At 56.7% G+C, this 24,568-nt stretch overlaps 1 protein-coding gene across 1 annotated transcript; it reads left to right on the top strand.

Moving 5' to 3' along the window:
- Nucleotides 1-1,185: 1,185 nt before the first annotated feature.
- LMNA (lamin A/C) lies at nt 1,186-20,030 on the top strand. Its single transcript, XM_057726402.1, has 12 exons — nt 1,186-1,774; nt 13,039-13,195; nt 14,521-14,646; nt 14,914-15,084; nt 15,280-15,405; nt 15,957-16,177; nt 16,271-16,496; nt 16,921-17,028; nt 17,137-17,256; nt 17,697-17,786; nt 18,569-18,838; nt 19,106-20,030. Exons 1-12 carry the CDS (start codon nt 1,419-1,421, stop codon nt 19,130-19,132), a joined length of 1,998 nt encoding a protein of 665 aa, XP_057582385.1. The 5' UTR covers nt 1,186-1,418; the 3' UTR covers nt 19,133-20,030.
- The last annotated feature ends 4,538 nt before the right edge of the window (nt 20,031-24,568 follow it).

Consider the following 24,568-nt stretch of genomic DNA (forward strand, 5'->3'; position numbering starts at 1 on the left):
GAAGCCTGGGGACTTGGGTGATCCTGTTTTGTAAGAAGGTCTGGCACCTCCCCAGAGCCACTGGCAAAGCAGACCTGGCCAGAGAGGAATGTAGAGAGACGTGCAGTGCTGTCCCTGAAGCCCCGCACGATGGTCATTGTGGTCCCTACCCCCCGCCGCCCCTTTTCTGGCTGAAACCGGGATAGAGACCCAGCATTAGCTGTCCAGCCTCCCGCCCTGCTCCCCCTTTCAGGCCCCTCTGGGAACCACAAAAATCTGGGACCTGGTGTCCTGGCAATGTGATGAATACATGCACAGCTCTGGTATCTGTTTTAAATTATCCATTAACATAAGTACAGTCCTGGAAAAAAAAAAATACAGTCCTGGAGTTGGTGGGGTGGGGTGAGGCGTAGAAAGAGACTGAAGGGGGAGGAACCTAAGGCAGGCTCTTTTTCCAATTGCTTGAGTGCAAAGGAAAGGGGCAGGGGATGGGCAGTGCCTGGGTCCTATTCTTGGCCTTCTTGGGGGCCTGTGGCTTGTTCCTTGGGTCTAAGACCCCATGGCTGATTTTGAAGGGACACTAAATTGGAGCAGAAGATAGGAAAAGAGCGACCCCAAACTCCTGGTCCCCACCCCAAATTCGAGGGTGTAAAAGGAACTCAGGATCCAGAACTTGGCAGCAGCCCTCCCTCCAACCACCCCAGGGAACCCAGGCATCCTTCCCCACCCCACCCTGGCGTCCTGAGATGCAGCTTTGAATGGACTGCCCACGTGGGGGGGGGAGGGGTGACTCACTATTACTATGGGGAGGAAAGGGGAGCCAGTGGTGGAAGAAGAGTGAGTCACCCCGATGGGCACCAGCCTCGGCCCTCCCCCCGCTTTCCTGGATCTGCCCGCCTGGCGCCCTCCCTTGCTTTACGCCCACTTTCCCTCTCCCCCCTGCCCTGTGCCCACCCACCCTCTGCCCCCAAGGCCTGAAGCAGTGGGGGTAAGCTTGCAGCTTGGAGCGCTGAGCAGGCAGGGACCTAGACGCGAGCTTCAGCGAAGCCCCAGGCACGCGCGGGGGTGCGCGAGAGAGGGTGGGGCCCTATTCTGCCACCTCCGCCGGGCGGTCCTCTCCCCTCCTCACCCCTCCCGCCCCCACCCGAGTGGGTATGCGACGGCCCCTTTAAGAGCAGTGGCCCCTCCTCCCATTCCCTAGACCTATTAGAGCCTTTGCCCCGGCGCCCGGTGACTCAGAGTGTTCGCGGGAGCGCCGCATCCACAGTGGCCAACCCAGATCCCGAGGTCCGACAGCGCCCGGCCCAGATCCCCACGCCTGCCAGGAGCCAGCCGAGAGCCGGCGCGCTCCCACCCCGAGCCATCTCTGTCCTTCGGCCCGAGCCCCGCGCCCTTCCCGGGACCTCTGCCCCGCGGGCAGCGTTGCCACCCTGCCGGCCATGGAGACCCCGTCCCAGCGGCGCGCCACCCGCAGTGGGGCGCAGGCCAGCTCCACCCCGCTGTCGCCCACTCGCATCACCCGGCTTCAGGAGAAGGAGGACCTGCAGGAGCTCAATGACCGCTTGGCTGTCTACATCGACCGTGTGCGCTCTCTGGAGACGGAGAACGCAGGTCTGCGCCTCCGCATCACCGAGTCTGAGGAGGTGGTCAGCCGCGAGGTGTCCGGCATCAAGGCCGCCTACGAGGCCGAGCTCGGGGATGCCCGCAAGACCCTCGACTCGGTGGCCAAGGAGCGCGCCCGCCTGCAGCTGGAGCTGAGCAAAGTGCGGGAGGAGTTCAAGGAGCTCAAGGCACGGTGAGTGCGCCCAGGTGGCGGAGCGGGGCCGGGAGAGGAGCAGAGAGGGAGGGTGGAGGGTCGCCCCTGCCGGGTTCCAGGCGGCTGATAACTTTGCCAGACAGTCTCCTCCCTCCCCGGAACTGCTCCCAGCGGGTGACTGGCAGTGCCAAGAGAAATTGTCAAGACAGGACAGAGAAGAGAGGGGTCTCTGGGAGAGGGTGGGGTATATAAGGAATGGCGGGGGCATCGGGGCCAAGTAGGGGCAGGGGCAGGCCCACATTCTGTCAGGGTGGGATTTGCCAGTCATTTGGGGCCTGGGGGATGGTCTTGGGCAAAGCCAAACTGGCCCTGCTAGGTCTAAGAAATCTGGGCGCCCAGGACACTTTGGAGTGGGTGAAAGGGTCTTCTTAGAACTTTCTTGGCAGACTTGGCACTGTGCCAAATTTGGCCAGCCTGGCTCTGAACACATGACACCCACTAAGACAGAGCTCCCAAGCTGGCAGATGTCCAGTGGTGCTGGAGAGGGGTCACCAAAACGGGGTGACCCCCTTTTTCCCCTGCAGGGGCATGGCGATGGCCCCCTTGGCATGATCCTTTCTGGGGTTCCTTCTAAGAGTTGGGAAGCTCTCCTTCACTCCCTGTATGTCTGGGACCTTCCCTGGACTCTGACAGGCCCACCAAACAGCTCCAGGAGAGCGGCTCCCCCACAGCTCCCACAGCCCTTGGCCTGCTTGGCCCAGGAATGCAAAGGAGGGAGGGAGACAGAGGGCAGAGGCTCCAAGCTCAGGAAGTTGTGCTATGCCCGGGTCTGTATCCCCTCTTCCCCACCTCCCTTCACCCTTCCCTCACCCTCTGCCTGGAGTCTTCGATGGTTGGGGGCTCTGTCCCTCCCTGTCTCCCTCCTTGGAGTGATCCACTTTCATTTTCCCAGCCAAGCCAAGCAGCCTTTGCTCTGGCCCATCTCAGCCACAGACTTTTTTTTGTTGCTGTTCTTTGCTTTATTAAACTACTGGAATACAGTGACATTTTTGAAATCCAGCCGTTGGAAGCTTCAGGCCACTCCTACCTTACCCATCCCTGCCCCACCCTACCGCACCCTACTTGGCTCCTCCCTCTCTTTGAAAAAGACCTTTGGAGCTGGGAAGTTTAGGCCCTCTTCAGTTCCCCAAGAATTTGTTTTCATGGAAGACCTCAGCCAAAGAGCACTAAAGGTGCTTGGAGATCCCTAGTTGGCGGGAAGGGGCTATGTATGGTTTGACTTCCCTTCTTTCCCTATGCATCATCTTCTCCAGACTCTTGCTCTTCTCAGAACCTTTGTGTATTCCATGCTCTTCGCAAGCCCCCAGCCCCAGGTACGGTGGCTGTGGCGGATCCATCATCCCCTTGTGATGGAAATTGCGTGGGAAGGCAGGGTGACTTTTTTTCTTTTCCTGGCTGCGTAGCTATTAGGATCTCAGCTCCCGGACCAGACCAGGGATCAGACCCCCGCCACGGCAGTGAAAGCCGGGAATCCTAACCACTAAGCCACCAGGGAACTCAGGGTGACTTTATCTCTATTGAAAGGGATCACTCCTGTCATTTTCCACTAGTGATATTAATAACTTAGTTAGCAGGACAGACAGGAGGCAAGCTAGGGGAGTCCCAGAGAATTTGTGTTCTAAACTAGTCCACTCAAATACCAAACTACTACCTTGCAGATCCCTGTGAAGGGCATTCTTAGCAGATCTTTTTCTGGGGAAGGCATTGATCAGGGAACAGAACGAGGGGAGTCTATGGTCTCTCGCTGAGCCAGCCACGCCAGTCTGTCTCCTATGCCTCCTGGTGCAGCTGTTCGGGCCTGGGACGCCAGGCGGGGGTGTGCGCACGTGGGGCAGGGCCGGGGGTGGTGTATGCACTTGTTATATTTAGCCACCTGCCTCTCCTCTCTCCCACTGATCCTGGCTAGGGAGGCTGGGCTTCCGGAAAAGCAGGGGTGGGGGCGGTGGTTTGCACACCTGGATCCCAGGCCGATGGGAGGCGGGGTGGAGACGAAGAGGGCTCAGATTGGGGTTTCTGTCCTGTGCTGTGTCCCCAGGGCCAGAGGCAAGGATTTGTTGCTCCCTTTGGCTTCTGCTGTGCTCAGGGTGAGGTGAAGGGTGGAAGAATTTGGGAGAGGAAGAAAGGCATTGTCCTGACTCCTCCCACGAAAGCCTAGAGAGAAGGTGTTGTCTGGCTTAATGTTTAATTGGAGCTCAGAGGTCAGGGCCAGGCTTTGGGTTGGGATGCAGAGGTGTCTGTAAGATCTTGTGGTGATTCCTGGCTCAGCCTGGATACCTTGAGCACACCCAGGAGTTCGGGGCACCCTCTCATCAGGCTGGGTTACAGGCTCCAAGCAGAAACACTGCCCGCGCCCACAAACACATACATACATCCTCTCTATTCCGGAGCCTGAGGGATTTGGACACCTAAGTACAGGAAGGATGAGGAGGGTAGAAGCATCAAGGAAGGCCTGCCTGGGGTCCAGGCTTGGAGCTAGGCCCCACCCCAGGCAGGACAGCTGGGTGGATGACTCAGATGCGGCCCCCCCCCCCTCCCTGAGACAGGGTGGAGGCAGCAGAAGTCTTAAAGGGAGGAGTGGGGGCCTGAATGTCCGCATCTTCTGCTGCCCGCTCCCCACTGCATCCTGGGAGCCTTTTGTGCCTCCTGCCTTAGGACGTGTGGTGGTGGTCTGGAACTGGGGCTCCTGACAGGCAGTATGCACAAGTAGTTCTAGAGTTGAGTCCAGAGTTATGGGCTTGGGCTGCGGGAAGGTGCTAGGATCTGTGTCTTCTCTTGCGGAACGGGTGGAGGAAGGCTGAGTCAGAAGTGGGGAGATCCCAGGCCCACAAAGCAGAAGCATCTCTTCCCTCCTGACAAGGCCTGGGTGCTCGACAACTTCCTGAATTGCCCGCCTTATGTGGCTCCTGGGACTGGCAGGGACCTGAGGGCCCAGGTTCATCCAAGCTCTCAGCAGGATAAGAACAGCGAAAGCCAGAGAGGTACAGAGGCTTGTCGCATGTCACACAGCAGGGGAGTGACGGGTCAGGACTTGAGCCCAGGCCTCCTGACTCTCAGTGGAGTGCTCTTACCATTAAACCTTACTTCTCTAGCTTAGGGAACGGGTTGGAGGATCTGGAAGGTGGGTTGGGGTGACTGAGGCGCACTGCTGCAGTCTGGAGATTCTGCTCAGGGGCCAGTGTTGCCTTAATATTCTGCTGTCCTGCAGGGCCTGTTAACACTTGATCAATAGCTTTTGCCACAGGCCATACCTAGAAAGACCCAGGACCCCGCCAGGCCACAGATCATGAGACAGAGCTCTGGGAGGCTGACGATTCCTGTCTTGAGACTGTCTTGGGACTTGTCATGGAGTTGTCTGCCCGGATCTGCAAGAGGCTGTGGCCTTTGGTAGATACATAAGGATAAGGGGGATGGAGGCCTTTGAGGATACCTGGGCCCCCGTCCTCACCTGAGGGAGCTCCTGGTGTCCTCTCTCCCCACTACCCCTCACCCTGAAGTCCACATTCTTATTCAAATGGAAAGAAGAAGGCACAGCTAACCCTGTGGGCTGAGCAGTAAGTACTTAAGAAGCCCGAGAAAAACAAGAAACAGTCATTCCTGCCAGGGCCGCTGATTGCCGTGCCATGATTGAGGCCCCAGGCCGCCACATCCCCCGACCTCCAGGAATCTGAGACTTACTCTTGCATGGGATGTGCCCATTGTCCCCACTCCCAGTCCCACCCCCAGGGATTCAGTAGCTCAGTGTCAGGGCTGAAGGCAGGGACAGCTGGAGGACAACTGGTAGGAGATGCCTTTACCCACCAACTGTGCCCCCCGCTCCCCATCTTGCCACCCTCCTCCCCAGCCCCTGACCATCTCTAGCTGCCTCTGCTCCCCTCCTTGCCACCCTCCTCCCCAGCCCCTGACCATCTCTAGCAGCTGCGGCAGCTGAGACCCGGTCTGGCTCAGAGGCCCAGGGCAGTTCATTCCATTCTAACCTCCCTGGACCCCCGGTGTACTGAAGATGACACAGACCAAGCTCTAATATTCTTGGAGATAGTGAGAAAGAGGTTCTTTGGGGGAGGTTGCAGCGTCTCCTGTCACTTAACAAGAGGCAAGGTGGCCTACCTACAAAATGATAGGTAGCACGAGGTAGCAGAAACAGCCCTGGCCCTTGGTGTCCTTAGTTCTAGGCTTGGCCCTGCCACCAAATTGCTGTGTGACCTTGAGCAAATCACTCCCCATCTCTGGATTTCCCTAGCTCTAAAAGAAAGGGGTTAGGGCAGAAGGTCTCCAGAGATCCCTCCGGTTCCAAAGTGGGAAGTACAATGACCCACAAAGTGAGAAAACAGTCCTCTAAAACACCACACTATAAATATGAAAATCAAATATAATTAATGTGAATATAATTAATAGCCAATGCTATTCTCAATAGAAATGTGGCCCACAAGCTGTGGAATTAAAAGTACTAACACCCTCCTCTCTTTCCCAGAGAAAGTTTGTGAGGAACAGTTAATTATTATGACATTACACTCTTGGCTTTTGCTTTGTTTATATTGCTCGTAGGAAAGGACACTACGTTTTCCCTTCAGGACATGTCATGTAGGCTGTATCATGCAGGAGAGGGAGAGTCCCATGGACCTGTGTTGGGGAAGAAGGGAGGCTCTGGGGCAGGCAGGACTGTTACCTTCGTGCTGGCCAGGATTAGACAGCATGAGCCGGGAATCAGAGGGCGGTGCAGGGTGACCTTGAACTGCGCACCTCCTATCCTTCCTGCACCCACAACCTGCGGCTGGGCTGTGAGGAGGTCTTGGCCCTTAACAGTCTCTCACGGAAGGGGTCAGTTGGGGAAGGTGGCGGGACGGGGTGAGGGGCAGGCACTCCCCCTGCCCGTTTGTGGGAGAGCAAGCTTGAATCGTGCCTGTGGAAACTAGGAATAATTCTGGCAGGGATCCCAGGCCCAGCAGAGGAGCTGAGTCACGGTAGAGGGCAGAGTAGAGAGTGGCCGGGAGACCCTGCACTTGTCCAGTCGGAGAAGTAAAGGCTGAGGGATGGCCTTTTATTGAAAAGTATGCTGGGTGTTCTTGCTGAGTGGCAGCAAGAGGGCTGAGGGCCTGAATCAGATGGGGGATAGATGGAGGGGAACAGAACACAGGAGTCCCATTAGGGGCTGGCTCAGGGGAGTTAGAGACCCTTGATTTGGAGGGGCCGAGTCCTGGGCAGTTGAGAGGGGGCTGTTTGGGATTGCCAAGGCACCCCCTTACTCTTCCCGAAACTCCAAGGCTGCCACCCTCTACCGGCTGGAAGAGAGTGTTGCGTTTTCCTAGGCTGGAGCTGGAATGCGGTGGGACCAGAACTCCTAGGTCCTCCCCTACTTCCTTTCTCCATCTTGGGGGGAGGCTCCGCCCCCTCCCCACTACTGTCAGGGTTAGTAACCAGGAGCCACCGGACAGAGGGTTAATTCGTCCTAAGAAGGGACTGCTGAGTCGCCTTCTCGTAGGGGTCCCCTAAATGTCCCACCTTTTGGCCAGTGGCCTCCCTCCCTCCCTCCCACCCCCAGGACATCCTACCTTTTCCCAGGCCATCCTTCTCCCCTCCATGCCCCCACTTCTTTTGGTCTGTCCCCAGGCCTCAGCCCTGCATTTTTATGACAACACAGGAATGATTTCTGGAGAGACAGGCCAGGAAGAAAGTGGAGTTTGGCAGGGGACCTGGAGGGAGCGGTTGGTCAGGAAGCCGGCCGCCTGTTGTCCAGGACCCCAGCGCCCTGGCCTCTGGCCGCAGGCCTCTCCTGCCTCTGCACAATGCCACGTTGATACACCCAGCAGCTGTGACTCAGGCCTGGCCCCCTGCCAGGCCCAGCGCCTCTGCTGGAGTTGCGTCTGAACATGTCAACAGGCCTCCTGTCCCCCTTCTCTGCACCAGTTCCCCCATCCCAGCCCTCCCTCTGCTTGGAATTAGGACCTGGCTTTGTCTGGGGCGAGAACAGCTGGGAGCTGGCGGCTCTGGAAGGGGATCTGAGGACCCTCAGACCCCGAGCATATGTGGCGGGTGTCATGCCCAAGGGAGGCGTGTAGAAGCAGAGCCGTGCCTGCTGTGGGTGCATGTGCTTGTGTGTGTGTGTGGGGGGGGTCAGGGTGTGGGGGTCCATACTGGGGGCCTGCCTTGTGCTTTCCAGGTGTAAGACATTCAGAACTTCATAGGTGGCCTTTGGGGAAGGCTCAGGGGGCTTCTAAGTCCCTAGAACACCTGCCCCTCTCAGTTTCTCTCTTTAAGGTCTCCTTTCCAGAGAGGGCTGGTGCCTCGAATGCCAGAGTGGGGAACCAGGTGTCTCAGCCTTTCCACATCCTGCCTGTACATGAGAGTGATGGCAGACCCACAGACCAGCCAAGAAACCGAGCAGTGGTTACTTTCGGGGGTGGGAGACTGTCGAGCCTCAAGGCTCCACACAGCTGTGGGAGTAGCTGATGTTTGAGGGCTGTTTCACTAGGTCCTTGTATCGTCACTCTTGGACCAGGGTGGCTCCTAGCAATTGAGCAGCAGTTGAAGTGTCTCCCAGGCTCTCTTCCTGGGTGTCTCTGTCTACTTTCTGCACCTCCCCCTCACCCCTCGTGCATCATGCCATGTTCCGTGTCTGTCCCCATCTGCTGTGGGTGGCCTCAGGTGACCGGGTGGGCAGGGTTTTAGGGTCTGAGGCTGCCTTCTCCAAGCCTTGGTTTCCCCATCTGTAAAAGGGCAGGAGTTGGTCCAGGAGGAGTTCCCCCTGGAAGCCTTGACCATGTGAACCTCCTAGTCTCAGGGCATTTGGGGACATACAGAAAAAGCCCCGAGACACACATTACTGGAAAGAGAATAAACCAGCAGGTAAAACAGCAGTTGAACGCACTTGGAAGAGGCGAGACGGGTGGGGCTGGATCTGGAGGCGTAGGACTGAGGCGGGGCTCGCAAGGAGACAGGGGCCCTGGATTTGGATAAGTGGAGGGAGGGAAGGATAACATTTCCGTGGGAGGAGTTGCTGGGACAAAAGGAGGAACGTGCGAACTGGACCGGTTTGGGGGGTGGCCGCAGGAGACGCCCCATCACCTGGCAGGGGGTCTGGCAGGGCAGAGGTCTAGACGCCCCGGGAGGGGAGGGGCGAGCTCCTGCCGAGCTAGGAGGGCTGGGGCTCACGGCTGTGCGCCCGGAGCTGCTGTGCCCTGCCCAGCCACAGGGGGCTCCCTTTCCTGTGAGGCAGGACATGCGGGGGCTCGGGGACCCTCGTGCGCCTGCCTCCCCTCCCCCCCTCCCCTCCCCCTCCCCCTCCCCCTCTCCGCCGGCGATGGGGAATTCCGAGGGCCGGTGAGGCTGGGGCGTGGCCGCGAGGGGACGGGGCGGGTCTGAGGGAGCCCCGGCCAGGCTGGGCCGGCTACTCTGCCTCCCCCCTGGCCATCTGCCCCCCCACGTCTTATTTTTAGCCGCAGCCCGTGGTCTCAGCGCCCCTTGTCTCTTCCTCAGCCCAGTGGAGGAAATGGGGGCCTCTCTCCCTCGGGGCCTAGCAAGTTGCTCCCAGCAACCGGGCCCAAACACGCGTGCGGCCGACCCTGGCTTCCATATCTGGCATCGGAGCTGGGCTGAGCAGGGTGACTCAGCGGGCGGGTCAGCGCCTGGCGCAGTGCCCACTCAGCCCCTCTGCTGTGTGGGTGCCTTTCTCCCCAGCTTCCAGGCGGCCCCCAGAGTCCTGGCCTGCAGTGGCCCTGGAGCCTGGCTTCCCCTGTCCCACCAGCCGCGGCCTCCCAGAACCAGAACCCCAGCCTGGGGCCATGGGAGCCAGCTGCCAGCTCTTCCTTATTCCTTTCCCTTCTGCTCTCCTGCCCTCCCCCACCCCACTCGTGCCTCCTTCTGCGATCAGATTTGCCAGCTGTGGGAAGAGTTAGAAACAGGATGCCCAGCCCTTCTTGCCTCCCCAGCCCGCTGGGCTGGAGCCACTCCTGTGCTGGGGGAGCCTGGCGGATGGGAGGGAGAGAGCCAGCTCCCCACTGGCACGGCATGGGGCCTGGGGCAGGACGTGGGTAATGCCAGGGTCTCCCCTGTGAGCACTAGAGGATTTCCCGACCCCTGCCCGGGTATTGTCTGCTTGAGGATGAGTCACCTGTGGAGCCCCTGGTTCCCACCCTTCCCAGCTCCCCTTGCCTGCCTCACCCTGTCCTCCTTGCCAGCCCGCGGTGGGGCAGCAGTCAGCACGTGCCCCGCTTTCCCACTGCCAACCCCCCGAGGACTCAGGCATGGGCAGCACTACCACTCTGGGATTCCTGCTGGGGCTGAAGACCCCAACTCGGGAAGAGATGACATTTGGAGCTGGTGGGCAGGCAAGACTGGGGAGGAGGTTGGAGAGGCGCTGGGTTCTGTGCTGCCACCCCCAGCCCGTCTCCTGCGGAGTGCGTGTGGCTCCCTGGCCACAGAGCTCCTGAGGTGTGAGTCATGAGCCCATGGGTGATAGCAGCTGCTTCTCAGAGGGGAGCTCCCCAAGCTTGACTGATAAAACCACAGAGGCTCTTCCATGCTTCCCTCTCTTTGCTTGTGGTTTCCCTCATCTGCAGAGTGTGTCTTAGTCCTTTCATCGCATCTCTTTTAAGCGCTCATCAGAGCCTCCAGGAGGGGAAGGAAAAATCGCCCCCTTAATTTCCCTGGAGGCCATTAGAGCAGGGCAGGTGGAGCAGGAGGCACCGATTTCCTGCTCTGCTCCCAACTCGCTGCAGGACCCTGGAGGGAAACTGGATGTAGCTCTCTGTGCCTGTTTCCTCAATCACGTACTACTAGCACCTATCGCAGTAGGGAAGCTGTGGAGATTGAGTTAACAGTATAATATTTAGAGTAGTGTCTTGTACGCAGTCAGGTTGTTTGCTGTCCTTATATGATTATTACTATTAGTCTGAGTATTAGTATTAATATTAGTATTACTAGCACCCAACCTTTGGGAGCAGTAGGAACAGAAGAGGTTAGACTGCAGGACAAAATCCTGTAGTTGTCAGGCTGTGAGCCCCCGAGGGCAGGGACCATGCAGCTCCATTTTCCTGGCATTGCTACAGGAAAGGTATTTCCAAGGAGAACATCTGAAATTTCTCTTCTGGTGTCTGAGGAGGTCAGAGAGGCGGGACTAGGGAAGAGACACCCTTGAGATGTCTTCCGAAAGCATCACGGTGCTCCTTCCTGCTTTAGCCAGCTCAGGCTGGCTGGCTCGGGGAGCCCTTTTTCTCCTACTGGCTTCTCCGCTCTCTCTAGACCTGTGGCTTAGGAGGAGGAGTCCTGATCCGTAGCCAGAATTGACTTTGACCCTACCCGGTCCCCGTAGCTGCTTGCTGTGCTTGACACTGGGTCACTCACCTTCGTCCTCTGTGCCTCAGTTTCCTCATCTGTAAGAGGAGGGGTTAAGCTGAACCTATGCTCAGCTCCCTCTAGTTCTTTAAATTCTGAGAGCCTCCCAGGACGGCCAGCTGCAGCCGTTAGCCTGCAGGGTAGAGAGGCCTCTTCTGGGAAGTCCCTGCCAGGCTTGGAGTCGGCCCAAGGAGCTCGGAATCTATGTCTGCTGCGTCGCTTCAGTTTACCCGTGGTTTTTCTTCTTTTTCCCTCCTCCCCTTGCAGCTGCCTCAGCTTCGGAAAAGTTCTGAAGTCATGGAAAGTTGGGGCTGTGCTCCCAGCCAGGGGCTGGGCCGGATGGCAGCCAAAACCTGAGCTGGGTTTTGACTTTATTTTTAGCTTTTCTGGCTGAGACGGAGGAGGGGAGACCTCCTCCAGGTCTGGAAGGGCCTCTTTTCACAGGAGACAGACACTGTTGCATTAAACAGGTTGTTCTGAGATGTGGCCAGAGGCCTGGACAGAGCAAGCGTGCACACTGGGGGTGCTCCCTTAAGGTCTTCCCGTCCTAACCCTGCCTGTCTGGGTGTCGCTCTGTCCCCCTCCCAGTGGAGCCCAGTTGGAGGGGAGGCGACTTGACATCTCCTAAGCTGGTGGCAGGAGAACACCGCCTCAGTCTCGGGCCCTCCAGCCTAGCCTTCTCCACCGTGCTTCACAGTGAATTGTTGGGTCTCCTGGAGCTGAGGGTTTTGGTGGCAGGAGAACAGTGTTGGCAGGGCCACTTTTCTCCTTTCCAGGATAGAACTTTTCCCCCCTGCCCACGTTTGGTTTTCCTTTTTTCCATCTGCCGTGGTGGGTTCGTGCTTGACGTCTGATGAGTTACAGATGGCGGCTGGGACCAGGCCCCTCGGCTCTTTCCTTCCACTCCCTGGGTCTAGTGGTTTCTCTCACCACGCATCGCTGAAGGGATCATTACAACTGAAAAGTCCTTGGGTTCCCCAGAGATCTTTAAGAAAATAGGATCCTTCTATTTCTCCAGGTCGCTATCCAGCAAAAATAATCAGGGGCCCAGACAGGGAAGGGGGGTGGCAGAGGCAACCCCTGTTTGGTGGGTTCTAGCTAAAGCTTTACCCAGTTTGAGGAGTGGGGAGGCTCACGGCTGCAACCCAGATGGACCTGGAGGCCTGGGGGTCACATCTGGAGCCAGATGCTGGGGCTTGTGGCCAATGGGTCGGTCTCAGCATTCTCAGGCTCTGATGAGGCCCAGGTGGAGGGAGGCTGGAACCGTTGTGCTTGCCCAGATCAGGGGACCCAGGCTGGGTCTGAGAAAGGGAAGGGTCAATACCGTGCCTGGTTGTCCTCATCCAGGTCTCCCTGACCTTTAACAAGACTTTCCCTGACAGCAGTCCTGGTGTGTAAAAGGAACTAGGGGGAGGTGGCAGACGCCTTTAGGGCTCAAACTGATAAGCGTTAAGGACACACAGACCCCAGGCTTAGGAGCCTGACTGTCTGGGTGCCCGCAGGGAAGGAGGCTTGGCTGAATGGAAGGTGGGTGGAGCCCAGGAGAAGGTTAAGGCCCTATGTGGGAAGGGGCAGGAGACAAAGGTGGCTCTGTCTCTTTGGGAAGGAACGGGAGGGGAGAGAGGGAAAAGCATTCATCTCACGGGATCGAGCTTTGCCCTTGGCCCCAGGCACGTTCCTGAGCACTGAGTCATGGGAAGGGTGGAGAAGCAGGAAGGGGATTTTGGGGACCTTGGGGGGAAGTGGGAGTCCAGCCCCAGAGGCAGGCAGATGTAAACAAACCAAAGCCGGAGAGGCCCTCTCCTGGCAGTTTGAGGGATGGCAGAGCCAGGCCCCACAGCTGACCTGGGACCTGACTTCTCTCTCTAGGGACACAGACTCCTCCTCTTAAACCCATTCTTCCCTGGCTTCTTTAGCAATACCAAGAAGGAGGGAGACTTGATGGCCGCCCAGGCCCGGCTCAAGGACCTGGAGGCTCTGCTCAACTCGAAGGAGGCCGCACTGAGCACCGCTCTCAGTGAGAAGCGCACGCTGGAGGGCGAGCTGCATGACCTGCGGGGGCAAGTGGCCAAGGTGAGGCCCACCCGTGACCCCACCTGACCCCTGTCCCCCCGCCCCCGCCAAATCCACACTAACTCCTGCACCTCAGGTGCTCTCGGGAGGTGCCTGGTCTGACCTGTCATGTGCCATCAGGGCCAGTCCCGTGTCCTAGCATCATCACATCCATGCAGACCGTGTTGCATCCTCCTTTGCTGCCTGTGGTGTCTAGCACGGTGAATGTAAAAGAATCCACAAGCCATTTCCATTGAACTTTGCATTGAATTTGCCTGGCCCTGGATCCCTCCCGGTCTGGCCGTGCTATAGAGAGCCATGACCTCTCCGGAAGACAGGAGAGGATGCAGACTGTCCACAGAGCCCTGATTGGGGGTTGATGGTTGGTCACACATGGACGCATGTTCTTAATGCTCGGCACGTATACGGTGGTCTTTACTTTCGAAACACTTTGCTGTCTGTTCTAGCCTCTAATCTCTCACGTTACAAGCTAGGGAAAAGAATCAAAGAAGTTGGCTTGTTCCCAAATCTCACAGCCAGACCTGCTCAGAGCAGGACCAGGACTAGAGTCAGTCATCAAGCTTCTTGTCCTGGGCTCTCTTCCCTCCCAGGCCCTGCCACCACGGTACACCGTGGAGAAACCAGGAGAAGCCAGCAGGTTGACCAGAAAGCCAAGTCTGGGAGGTCCTGTCCTCCAGCTCTTCCCAGCTGCCTTTCTCAGCTGTGCTTTCTAAGATGAAGATGTAAGACAGGTGCATCCCTGCTCAAGCTTCAGAGGATCTTTTCATGGCAGATAAGGGCGTGTCTCTCCATGATCAAGCCCCTGTCTTCCAGTGTTACCACCTCTGCCGTCACTCTACCCCCTGAGCCCTGTCCTTCAGGCTTCAGCAGTACTGAGCCTTCTGGAGATCCTGAAGTGCACGTGTGTGCCTTCATACCTCTGTGCCTTTGCACTTGCTCCTGTCTGCCCCACTAACCTGTCCTTCAGATCTCAGCCTCTTGGAAGCCTTCCCCGAAGCCCCCTCTGCCACCCCAGGCACACTTTGATTCCTTCCCTCATGTTCCTTCTCTACTCTGGACATACTTCCCTTATAGCAATTGCTATGTCATGCCAGAGAAAGGAGGCACTATCTTTTTTTTTTTTTCCTTAGCACAGTACCTACCCAGAGTGGTTACTGTGAGGGAATAAACATATCATTACCTCTGTGGGCATCCAAGGCTCTCACTCCCCTAGACCTGCTTCTGCATATATAAAGGGATGTGCTGGACCCAGCCCACTTCTCAGCTTCCTTCCAGCTCTGATGTCTTATGACCCCTCTCCCTGACCTTTGCCCCCTTCTTCTCAGCTCGAGGCAGCCCTGGGTGAGGCCAAGAAGCAGCTTCAGGATGAGATGCTGCGGCGGGTTGATGCTGAGAACAGGCTGCAGACCCTGAAGGAGGAGCTGGACTTCCAGAAGAACATCTACAGCGAGGTGGGAACTGTGCCCTGCAGACCGGGGGACCAGGGCTGGGTGGAGACAGACGTCAGAGCTGGGGCTGGGGGGGTCAGCTGTGTGCAGAGCTCCTCTGCCTGACTCCCTTGTACTAGTGGATGGGGAGTGGGGGGGGGCAGCCCCCAGGTCAAAGCGGGGCTCACAGTGACTCCATTCACTGTTAGGATTGGGCCGGGAGCTCAGCCACCTGGGTCTCATCCTCAAAAGGCTAGTTCTGATTTCGGTGTCTGGGTCCAACCCTTCCAGGAGCTTCGTGAGACCAAGCGCCGCCACGAGACGCGCCTGGTGGAGATTGACAATGGGAAGCAGCGTGAGTTTGAGAGCCGGCTGGCGGACGCCCTGCAGGAGCTGCGGGCGCAGCACGAGGACCAGGTGGATCAGTACAAGAAGGAACTGGAGAAGACCTATTCCGCCAAGGTGCTTGTTCTCCCGTGGCTCCCTCGCTGCCTCTGCCCCCAGCAGCCCCCACCCTGAGATGTCCTGTGGGAGATCAGGTGGACGGCAGCAGGAGCTCAGGGCGCCCGGGACCTGAGGCTGCAGCAGTGATGCCCTTCTCGGGCCCCTCCCTCCTTCCCAGTCCCTGCAGCCCTAACCGTGTGTCCTCCCCTCCAGCTGGATAACGCCAGGCAGTCAGCCGAGAGGAACAGCAACCTGGTGGGAGCCGCCCACGAGGAGCTGCAGCAGTCCCGCATCCGCATCGACAGCCTCTCGGCCCAGCTCAGCCAGCTCCAGAAGCAGGTGATGCCCCCACCCCACCCCTCCAGCATCAGCCAGCGGTCTGGGCAGGGTGTCGGGTGGAAGTCCTGAGGAGGGGAGGGTAGAGGTCCGAACATGCCCCCAGGACCACAGGCTGAGTAAGAAGCCTAGGATTTGGAGTCGGACAACCTGTTTGCTGTTGCAGGACTACCTCTTATCTCACTTGTGTGACCTTCACTTCCCAGAGCCTTGGTTTTCCCATTCGAATATGGAGGGCATTCCTACCCTCTCTAACTCATAGGTCTGCCATGAGACTCCGTGGGAGGTGTTAAGAGCATCAATATTCTTCTAGCTGGCAGGGCCATCTGTGGCAAAGGAAATAGGTTCTAGCCTCAGCCCAGATCCTGCAGATTAAGAGATTTCAGTTTGATATTGAGAAGGACTCCCCAGCCAGCCGAGGCCACGTTAGAGCCCACAAGAGGCTCTGATGGGAGCCTGCAGATCTGGGGGAGGGTCACTGGGTGTCCCCTGCCCCTTACCTCTCCATACTCGGGGCCATTGGGAGCTCACCAGACCCCGCCCCCCTCACCCAGCTGGCGGCCAAGGAAGCGAAGCTGCGGGACCTGGAGGACTCGCTGGCCCGCGAGCGGGACACCAGCCGGCGGCTGCTGGCGGACAAGGAGCGGGAGATGGCGGAAATGCGGGCGAGGATGCAGCAGCAGCTGGACGAGTACCAGGAGCTGCTGGACATCAAGCTGGCCCTGGACATGGAGATCCACGCCTACCGCAAGCTCCTGGAGGGCGAGGAGGAGAGGTGGGCTGCGGGGCAGTCGGGGAGGTGCTCGCAGCCGCCTCCAGCCTGCCACCCGCCCTGACTAGGCCCCCCACCCTGTCTCCCCCTCCGCAGGCTACGCCTGTCCCCCAGCCCCACCTCGCAGCGCAGCCGCGGCCGGGCCTCCTCCCACTCGTCTCAGACGCAGAGTGGAGGCAGCGTCACCAAAAAGCGCAAGCTGGAGGCCCTCGAGAGCCAGCGCAGCAGCTTCTCCCAGCACGCGCGCACCAGCGGGCGCGTGGCCGTGGAGGAGGTGGATGAGGAGGGCAAGTTCGTGCGCCTGCGCAACAAGTCCAATGAGGTAGGCCCCCAGGTCGGCTCTAAGAGAACGCAGCCGGGTTAGGGAGAAAACCTGGAAAGTGAAGGGCTGGAGTTTGTGGGGAGGGCTGTTCATCAGAGGCAGACCAGGGCGAGTTTGGAGATCTCCTCCACGTTCTGGTTTCGGGCCTGGCTCCGCGACTCATCAGTGGCAGTGAGACCTTTGGCAATTTATTTAACCTCTCAGAGCATCGGTTTCCTCACCTGCTAAAAGGGCATGAGTGATAGTGCCTAACTCTTTGAGTTCTTGGGAAGATGAAAGTACTGAGTGTGTTTGGCACAGTATAAGAGCCTATAGATGTAGCTGTTATTTATCCTTGAGGGGGAGGGCGGTGAGGGGCAGACTAGAGTGAGATAAACCCAAGAGCCTGAACGAGCCTCGCCTCTTCCCCTTCCCTCCGTGGCAGGACCAGTCCATGGGCAACTGGCAGATCAAGCGCCAGAATGGAGATGATCCCCTGCTGACCTACCGCTTCCCGCCAAAGTTCACTCTGAAGGCGGGGCAGGTGGTGACAGTGAGTGGCAGGGTGTTTGGGACTCTGGGGTGGCCTCGGGTGGGGATGCGTTGGCCTGAGGCTGGGAGTGCTGGAGTGAGCGCCCTTCTCTAATTCTCCCTCCCCCAGATCTGGGCTGCAGGAGCTGGGGCCACCCATAGCCCCCCTTCTGACTTGGTGTGGAAGGCGCAGAACACCTGGGGCTGCGGAAACAGCCTGCGCACAGCTCTCATCAACTCCACTGGGGAAGTGAGTATGCTGCAGGCTGGCCTCCTGCTGGACGAGGCTCCCCCCGCCCCCGACAGCCACAGGTGGAGCCAGCTGCCCCCAGCCCAAAGGGGCCAGTTCAGGGCCACTTTCTCCCAGCTCTCCTGTGCGGTTCCAGGCCCCAAACTCTCCACCCAGGGGGCAATCCAAAGATGCCTCCCCCAGTAGCAGGAGGGGAGGAGGTTAGACAGCGAGGATTGTTAAGGGCAGACCATCCTTCTACCCAGAGAACTCGACAGTGTCCCCCTGGCGTAGAAACAAGTTCCTTAGCTCCGGTACCACAGAGGACAGAGTAGACACCAGGCTGGACAGAGGGCAGACCGTGAGAAGGTTCTTAGCTGGTCACCGGGGTGGGTATGCTACACACCCCTCCCCTGGCCCTGAGCCCCTAACCCTTGGGGCTGGTCTCATGTCCCCGGCAGGAGGTGGCCATGCGCAAGCTGGTGCGCTCAGTGACTGTGGTTGAGGACGACGAGGATGAGGATGGAGATGACCTGCTCCATCACCACCACGTGAGTGGCAGCCGCCGCTGAGGCCGAGCCCCCACTGGGGCACCCAGCCAGGCCTGGGGACAGCCTCTCCCTGGCCTCCCCGTGCCAAAAAATCTTTTCATTAAAGAATGTTTTGGAACTTCACTCGCTGCCCTGGCTTTTCTTCTCTCTCCTCCCTATACCTTGAACAGGGAACCCAGGTGTCTGGGTGCCCTACTCTGGTAAGGAAGGGAGTGGGAACTTTCTGATGCCATGGAGTCTTCCCACGGGAGCAGTGGACGAGTGTCTGGATTTGTCTCCTGGGACGGGGACGGGAGGACAGATGTGGGGCACAGAGCCCTGCCTCTCTCCCCCCATTTCTGTTGCATGCGTCTCCTTTCTTGTCTCCTCCCCATTCCTGTCACATGCATGGCCTCTCATTTTCCCCATTTTTCCTGGGAGAATGGTCTCTCTCGCCCCTCCCCCCTTCTCAGTTAATCTTGCTTGCCTGCTGCTCTCCAAGCTTGCTCACTCCCTCTCCTTTCCCTCTTAAGCTCAGAGTAGCCAGGACAGAGTCAAAGCCACAACTCCCGTCCCCTGTCTGTCCCCAAGTCTTCCTGACCCTTCCCCCTTTCGAGTCCTCCCTTCCCAGCCCCAGCCCCCTAAGCCCTATCGCCCATCACCCACTGTGAGGTTCCTTGAGCGCTGAACCCCACCTTCCTGCCTGGCAGCCGGGAGCCTGCAGGAGCGCGGAGCCTAGGTGTTGGGCCTGAGCGGTCAGTCCCAGACTCGCCGTGCGGCCTGAGCCTTGTCTCCCTCCTCAGGGTTCCCACGGCAGCAGCTCGGGGGACCCCGCCGAGTACAACCTGCGCTCGCGCACCGTGCTGTGCGGGACGTGCGGGCAGCCCGCAGACAAGGCGTCTGCCAGCAGCGCAGGAGCCCAGGTGGGCGGATCCGTCTCCTCTGGCTCCTCCGCCTCCAGTGTCACGGTCACGCGCAGCTACCGCAGTGTGGGGGGCAGTGGGGGTGGCAGCTTCGGGGACAGCCTGGTCACCCGCTCCTACCTCCTGGGCACCTCCAGACCCCGGACCCAGGTGAGCTGTCCCTCTGCCTCCACGTCCCCTTGTCCTGGAGGGTTAGGACGGGGTGGCCCTGGGGGGGGGGAGAGCCTTCTCTTCCGCAGCCCGGGGGAGTGGGAGCCTCCTCCCCGCAGCCCAGGATCCTGGCCCAAGGCCCCTGCGTCCTGCCCCTCCTGTCTGAGCCCCAGATTGGAGGGCAGGGGCAGGGCTGGGGTTCAGGGGAGGGAGGGTACGGGCCAGGTACAGGCGCTCACACCTCTCCCCTTCTCTCTTCTCTCTCAGAGCCCCCAGAACTGCAGCATCATGTAATCTGGGACCTGCCAGGCAGGGGTGGGGTTGGAGGCCTCCTGCTTCCTCCTCACCTCATGCCCACCCCTGCCCCGCACCTCATGGGAAGGGGCTTGAAGCCAAAGAAAAAGACCCCTTTGTTTTTTCTTCTATGTTTTTGTTTTTTTCTAAGAGAAGTTATTTTCTACAGTGGTTTTATACTGAAGGAAAAACATAAGCCAAAAAAAAAGCGCATCTATCTCAATTCCTCCCCCCTTTCCCCCTGCTTCCGGGAAACTCCATAGCTGCCTTAAAACCAAAGAGGGAGCCAAGGGAAAGGGATGCTTTTCACAGAGCCTAGTTTCTGCTTTTCCGCCCTGCCCACTGCCCCCATCCCGGGGACCCTGTGACATGGTGCCTAAGAGGCAGGTGTGGAGTCTTCTCCGCCAGCCTCCGAGGGAGGAGGGCTGCGCCCAGCCTCTGGGCCAGCCCCCACAGTTCCACTACACCTGGCTGAGGCTCCTCCGCCTGCCCCGCCCCGTCTCCCCCTCCCCCCTGCCCCGGGATGACTTGATCCTCCCAGGTACCAGCTGCGCTTGCTTTCTCTGTATGTTATTTAGACAAGAGATGGGAATGAGGCAGGAGGTAGAAGGAGGGTGAAGAAAGGTTAGTTTGAGTCTGCCTTCACCCAGCTTTAGGGCCGGGGGTGGGCTCTGCCCGGTCACTGGAGGTCGAGGTCAAGTGGGTGTAGGGGAGGAGGGAGAGGGAGGCCGACCAGAAAGGGGGAGAGCCTGCTGGGGCCCCACCACAGAGGAGGAAGGTGAGGAAGGGTGGAGGGTGTGCGGCTGTGGAGTTCGGCAAACACTAAGGAGCCCCTTGCCTCCCGTTCCCCGTCTGCACCCCTTCTCTCCTCCCCAAATCAATACACTAGTTGTTTCTATCCCTGGCTGCTGTGGTGTCTGTCTTTGTTGGTGGCGTCACTGTATATTCTGAGGGGCACACACACACAAATATTGCCCCGTCACCCACGTCCTCACGCTGCCCAGCCTTGCCCGTGCTCTAAGGGGAGATGCGACAAAGCCCTCAGAGCTTCAGGTGCGCATCAGCGGTGGCTGCGGGGGAGAGGAACTGACATGAGCATCGCCCACCCAGCGCAGGGGCTCTCGCCGTGAGTCCCTCAGAGACGCAGAGCCTGAAGGAGAGCATTTCCTTCCTAACTTTCTTCAACCAGCCAGTACTTAGTGAGCACCTTCTTCGTGCTAGACCCTAAGCTCAGTGTGAATACTGAGACATACGATGCTATGAGCCCAGTCTGAAGGTGGTGACATCTCTGGACCTCGGGCAAGGACAGATGGGGAGGAGGGAGTAGAAGCCAGTGAGACCAGCAGGAAAGGGGCAGGACTGACTTTGCAACAAGCAGTTAATGTCTCTCGGCGCCACACCGTGCTCAGCTCAGGCACAGGGAAATGGACTAGACAGTGTGTTCAGTGCCCTCAGGGACCTTACACTCCATTGGGAGCCAGAAAGCGTGGACTGCTGTGGATAAAGGGATGTGTCAGGTAGAGCAGGAGCTTCAGAGAGGGAGGCTTCGAACCTGGGGGAATGAGGAGCCCAGACTGAGGGAAAGGGTCCCAAACAGGGAAAATGAGGTACGGGAACCAACTTTCTCTGGCCCTTTACAGATGCCAAAGCATCTCTGTGCTATTTCATTTGACCTTTATACTGTCTTGAGAGGTGGTTATTGTCCCCTTTGCCCCTGGAAATGGGGACTCAGCGTTAACTCGACAAGACCACACAGCTAGTAGATGGCAGAGAACCCAGGGTCCTGACTTCAGACCCCTGCTTCCATGACACTATGCTCCCCCTCTGGGGGAAAAAAAAAAACAGTGATGATAAAATATGTTTATATTCCCTGGGGCAGAGGAGTTGAGCCTGCAGTCAAAAGTCAGTGAGAAAAAGAGCATGTCTGGGATTGTGGGAAAACAGGCTGGAGAAAGCAAAATGAGAGGAGAAAAACCTCTTAAGTCCTGCTGGAAAGTTCTGGTTCCCCATGGGCTGAAACCAGGTGCCTCTGGGAAAAGGATGCTGAGCGGATGGGCGTGGGCTTGACGAAACGGTCCCTCCCTGAGGTGGGCAGCTTCGAAGAAGGAAACCCTTTTCCCTCTCAGTCCCAGGCGAAGGCCTCAGGGGTTCCAGTGGGTAGGGGGTCTTGCGCGTCTGCGGGGTCCTGTCTCTTCTAAACGAGCGCGTCCACATGGAGTCCCCAGGCTGGACACATGGGGGCGCCAGAGCCCCACCCACGGCGTGGGCTCCCCCGCAGCCCAGCCGGACCCTGGTGGATCGCGAGGGCTCTGAGCACAGAGGCCACGCTGTGGGGTGGGAAGCACCGGGACCATCAGGCAAGGTCCCGGCTCCTGGGGAGGGCACAGGGAGAAGGCAAGTCCGCAGAACCTGCAGCAAGCTGACCATGCAGTGGGATTGGTAGCTCCGACTCCGCCCAGCGGGTGCGTCACACACGTGGTTACTTCACGTGACACTCAGCGGACCACACATGACTTAAAAATTTTGTTGTTAATGATATGTAACGCATACTCTGTGGGAAAACGGAAAACACAGCTAATTACAAAGAAGAAAAAAGGTCATCCCTTTTCAATCACCCAGAGGCAACCCCCGATGGATTTCCTTCCAGAATTTTTTTCCTGAACATATATTTATGGATACTTCACATAGTTAGGATCTAACGGTGGTTTAAACTTTGATTCTGCTTTTCCTCGGTTAACATGCATGAGCACTTTCCAATGTTATTTCGAAGTTTGTAAAGGTTATTTTAAAAGAACAGTAACTCTTTTCCTATCATGTAAGTAATACTTGGCCATGACAGAGAGCACAGAGCAAGGAAAAGAAAAAAATCAACATCTGTGCTTCCACTACTCAGGGATAACCATTGTGAACACTATAGGGGAGGCCTTCGAGCATTTTTTTTTTTCAATTTTCAAATATATACATACATTTGCAATTTTCTCCTGGCTCTTGCAAAACGTGTTCTGGAACAGACATCTTTTCACACATCTCTGGGCATTTCCATGAAATAAATTCCAAGAAGGGGACTAGCTGAGTCAAAGGTATACATATTATAAATGCCATTGATACTATTGCCAAGTTGTCATCCAGAGAAACGGGGTCCTCACCATTCTCACCTGCTGCAGAGCCCACTTTTCCCCACACTCTTCCCAACACCAGGATTTTTGTCAGTTTTAATCTTTGCCATCTTGTTAGGAAAACAATGATGGTTCATTAGTGTTTCAAACTGCATTGCTTTGAAAGGAAGTTGAGAATGGTTTTCCATCCATGTGTATTGCTTATTTGCATTTGTTCTGATGTGAATAACATTTCTACCCCTTTTGCTCCTCTTTTTATTGGCAAGATTATCTTCTTCATATTGGTTTCTTAAGATAAGGGAGAAAGTTTTTCCCCTCAATGTTATCTATCTACAGCTATTAAGACATATGTTTTGTAAATGTTTTATGTTTTGCAGCCATTTTTAATGGATGAATGAATATACAACACTTCATTTAATCACCCCCTCTGGACATGTAGATTAATTCTCAATTTTATGATTGTAAATAATGCTGCAGTGAATGTCTTGTCTTTAAATATTTCAGGTACTTCCTTAGGATGGAATCCTGATGATTCCCCTGCTGACTGGTCTTCAAATTCATGACCACACACCCCTGGGACTCCCTGCCCTACTACTCCTGTCCCTAGACCAGTCATCTCCTTTCCCCAGATGACTATTTCACACCTCTCCTCTCTCTTCAGACTTCTGCTTCTCACTCTCAGCTGCTGACTTGCTTCCTCCTTCATTCCAAAAAGACTGCTCTTGCAAGGTGCTCATGACCTGCACGTTGCTAAGCCAGCGGCCACTTCTCAGTCTGCATCTTCCTTGACCTTGTTTGTCACTGCTCAGCCGACATTGCTAAATCTTCCTCTTCTCCCTGACCTCTGACAGATGGAGTAACCCAGGGCTCAATTCTTCTCTCCTCTGTCTACACTTCGGCCCTGAGAGATTTCCTCCAGGTGCATGGCTTTAAATGCCATTCATATACTGGTGACTCTCAAGTTTATACCTTTAGCTCATTCCTTCGCCCTGAACCCCAGAGCTGGATACCCACTTGACAGTTTAATGGCATCTCAAAGTTAACATGTCCAAAACTGACATGCTGATTTCTTCTGCTCCACTCCACTCTAATCTGCTCTGCCTATAATCTGCTCCACCTCAGCCTATGACCATGCTTCTTTCCGGTTGCTCAGGCCAAAAACCCTGGAGTTCATCTTTAACTCCTCTTGTCCTTTCATACCCCACGTCCAGTCCAATAGTAAATCCTGCTAACTCCATCTTTAAGATATATCTGGAATCCAGTTAGTTCTCACCACCACCACCACCACCACCACCATCTCTTGTCTGGATGATGGCATTAGTTTCCTAACTGATCTCCTACCCTTGTTTATACACTCTATTCTCTACACAGTAGTGGAGTGGCCCTTTAATAGTTGGGTCATTCCTCTGCTCAAAACCCTCCAGAGCTTTCCCAAAGCACTCAGTGTAAAAGCCAAAGTCCTCGAAACGGCATGCAAAGCCAGGCATGACGACCCCTCCAGCTCATCTCTCACCTCACTCCCTCGTGCTGACTCCACTCAAGCTGCAGTGACTGCCCACATAATTCCTAGAACACACCAAGCACACGCCTGCCTCAGGACATTTGCACTAGTGGTTCCCTCTGCCTGGACCAATTTTCCCACCAAATAAATAGCTGCTTGCTTGTTTCTTCACTTTCTTCAGATCTCTATTCAAATGTCACCATCTAGTAAAGCCTTCCCTGACCAAATTTGATAAAATAGCATCCTCCTCCTCATCCGTGTCCTATCACTTCTGAGCCACCCTCTCTGGTTTATTTTTCTCCAGGGCACTTGTCTCTGGACATACTTCATTTGTGTATTTGTTCATTTTCTGTCTTCCATACTGAAACACATATACCTGAGGGCAGATGTTTTTGTCTGTTTGAATCCCTGATACCGAGTGCAGTGTCTGAGAGTATAGTAGGTGCTTTATAAGTATTCATCAATGCATAGGCTCAGAAACAGACTCGGGACTTCGCTGGTGGCACAGAGGTTAAGAATCCGCTGCCAATGCAGGGGACACGGGTTCGATCCCTGGTCCGGGAAGATCCCACATGCCTTGGAGCAGCTAAGCCCGTGCGCCACAACTACTGAGCTTGCACTGTAGAGCCGACATGCCACAGCTACTGAGGAAGAGTAGCCCTCACTCGCCACAACTAGAGAGAGCCCGCCTGCATCAACCAAGACCCAACGCAGCCAAAAATAAATAAATAAATAAATAAATATAAATAAATAAATAAGTAAGTAAATGATAAATAAATATTAAAAAAGAGAGAGAGAAAGAAATAGACAATATGAGCA

The sequence above is a fragment of the Hippopotamus amphibius genome, chromosome 1 (genome assembly GCF_030028045.1).
Source record: "Hippopotamus amphibius kiboko isolate mHipAmp2 chromosome 1, mHipAmp2.hap2, whole genome shotgun sequence".
NCBI classification, from domain to species: Eukaryota; Metazoa; Chordata; class Mammalia; order Artiodactyla; family Hippopotamidae; genus Hippopotamus; species Hippopotamus amphibius.

Bases quoted from the DNA above. Each gene is read 5' to 3' on its own strand.
- LMNA (XM_057726402.1), top strand. From the start codon at position 1,419: ATGGAGACCCCGTCCCAGCGGCGCGCCACCCGCAGTGGGGCGCAGGCC. The intron at 13,196-14,520 runs GTGAGGCCCACC...CCTTCTTCTCAG, and splicing joins TGCGGGGGCAAGTGGCCAAG to CTCGAGGCAGCCCTGGGTGA. The intron at 14,647-14,913 runs GTGGGAACTGTG...CAACCCTTCCAG, and splicing joins AGAAGAACATCTACAGCGAG to GAGCTTCGTGAGACCAAGCG.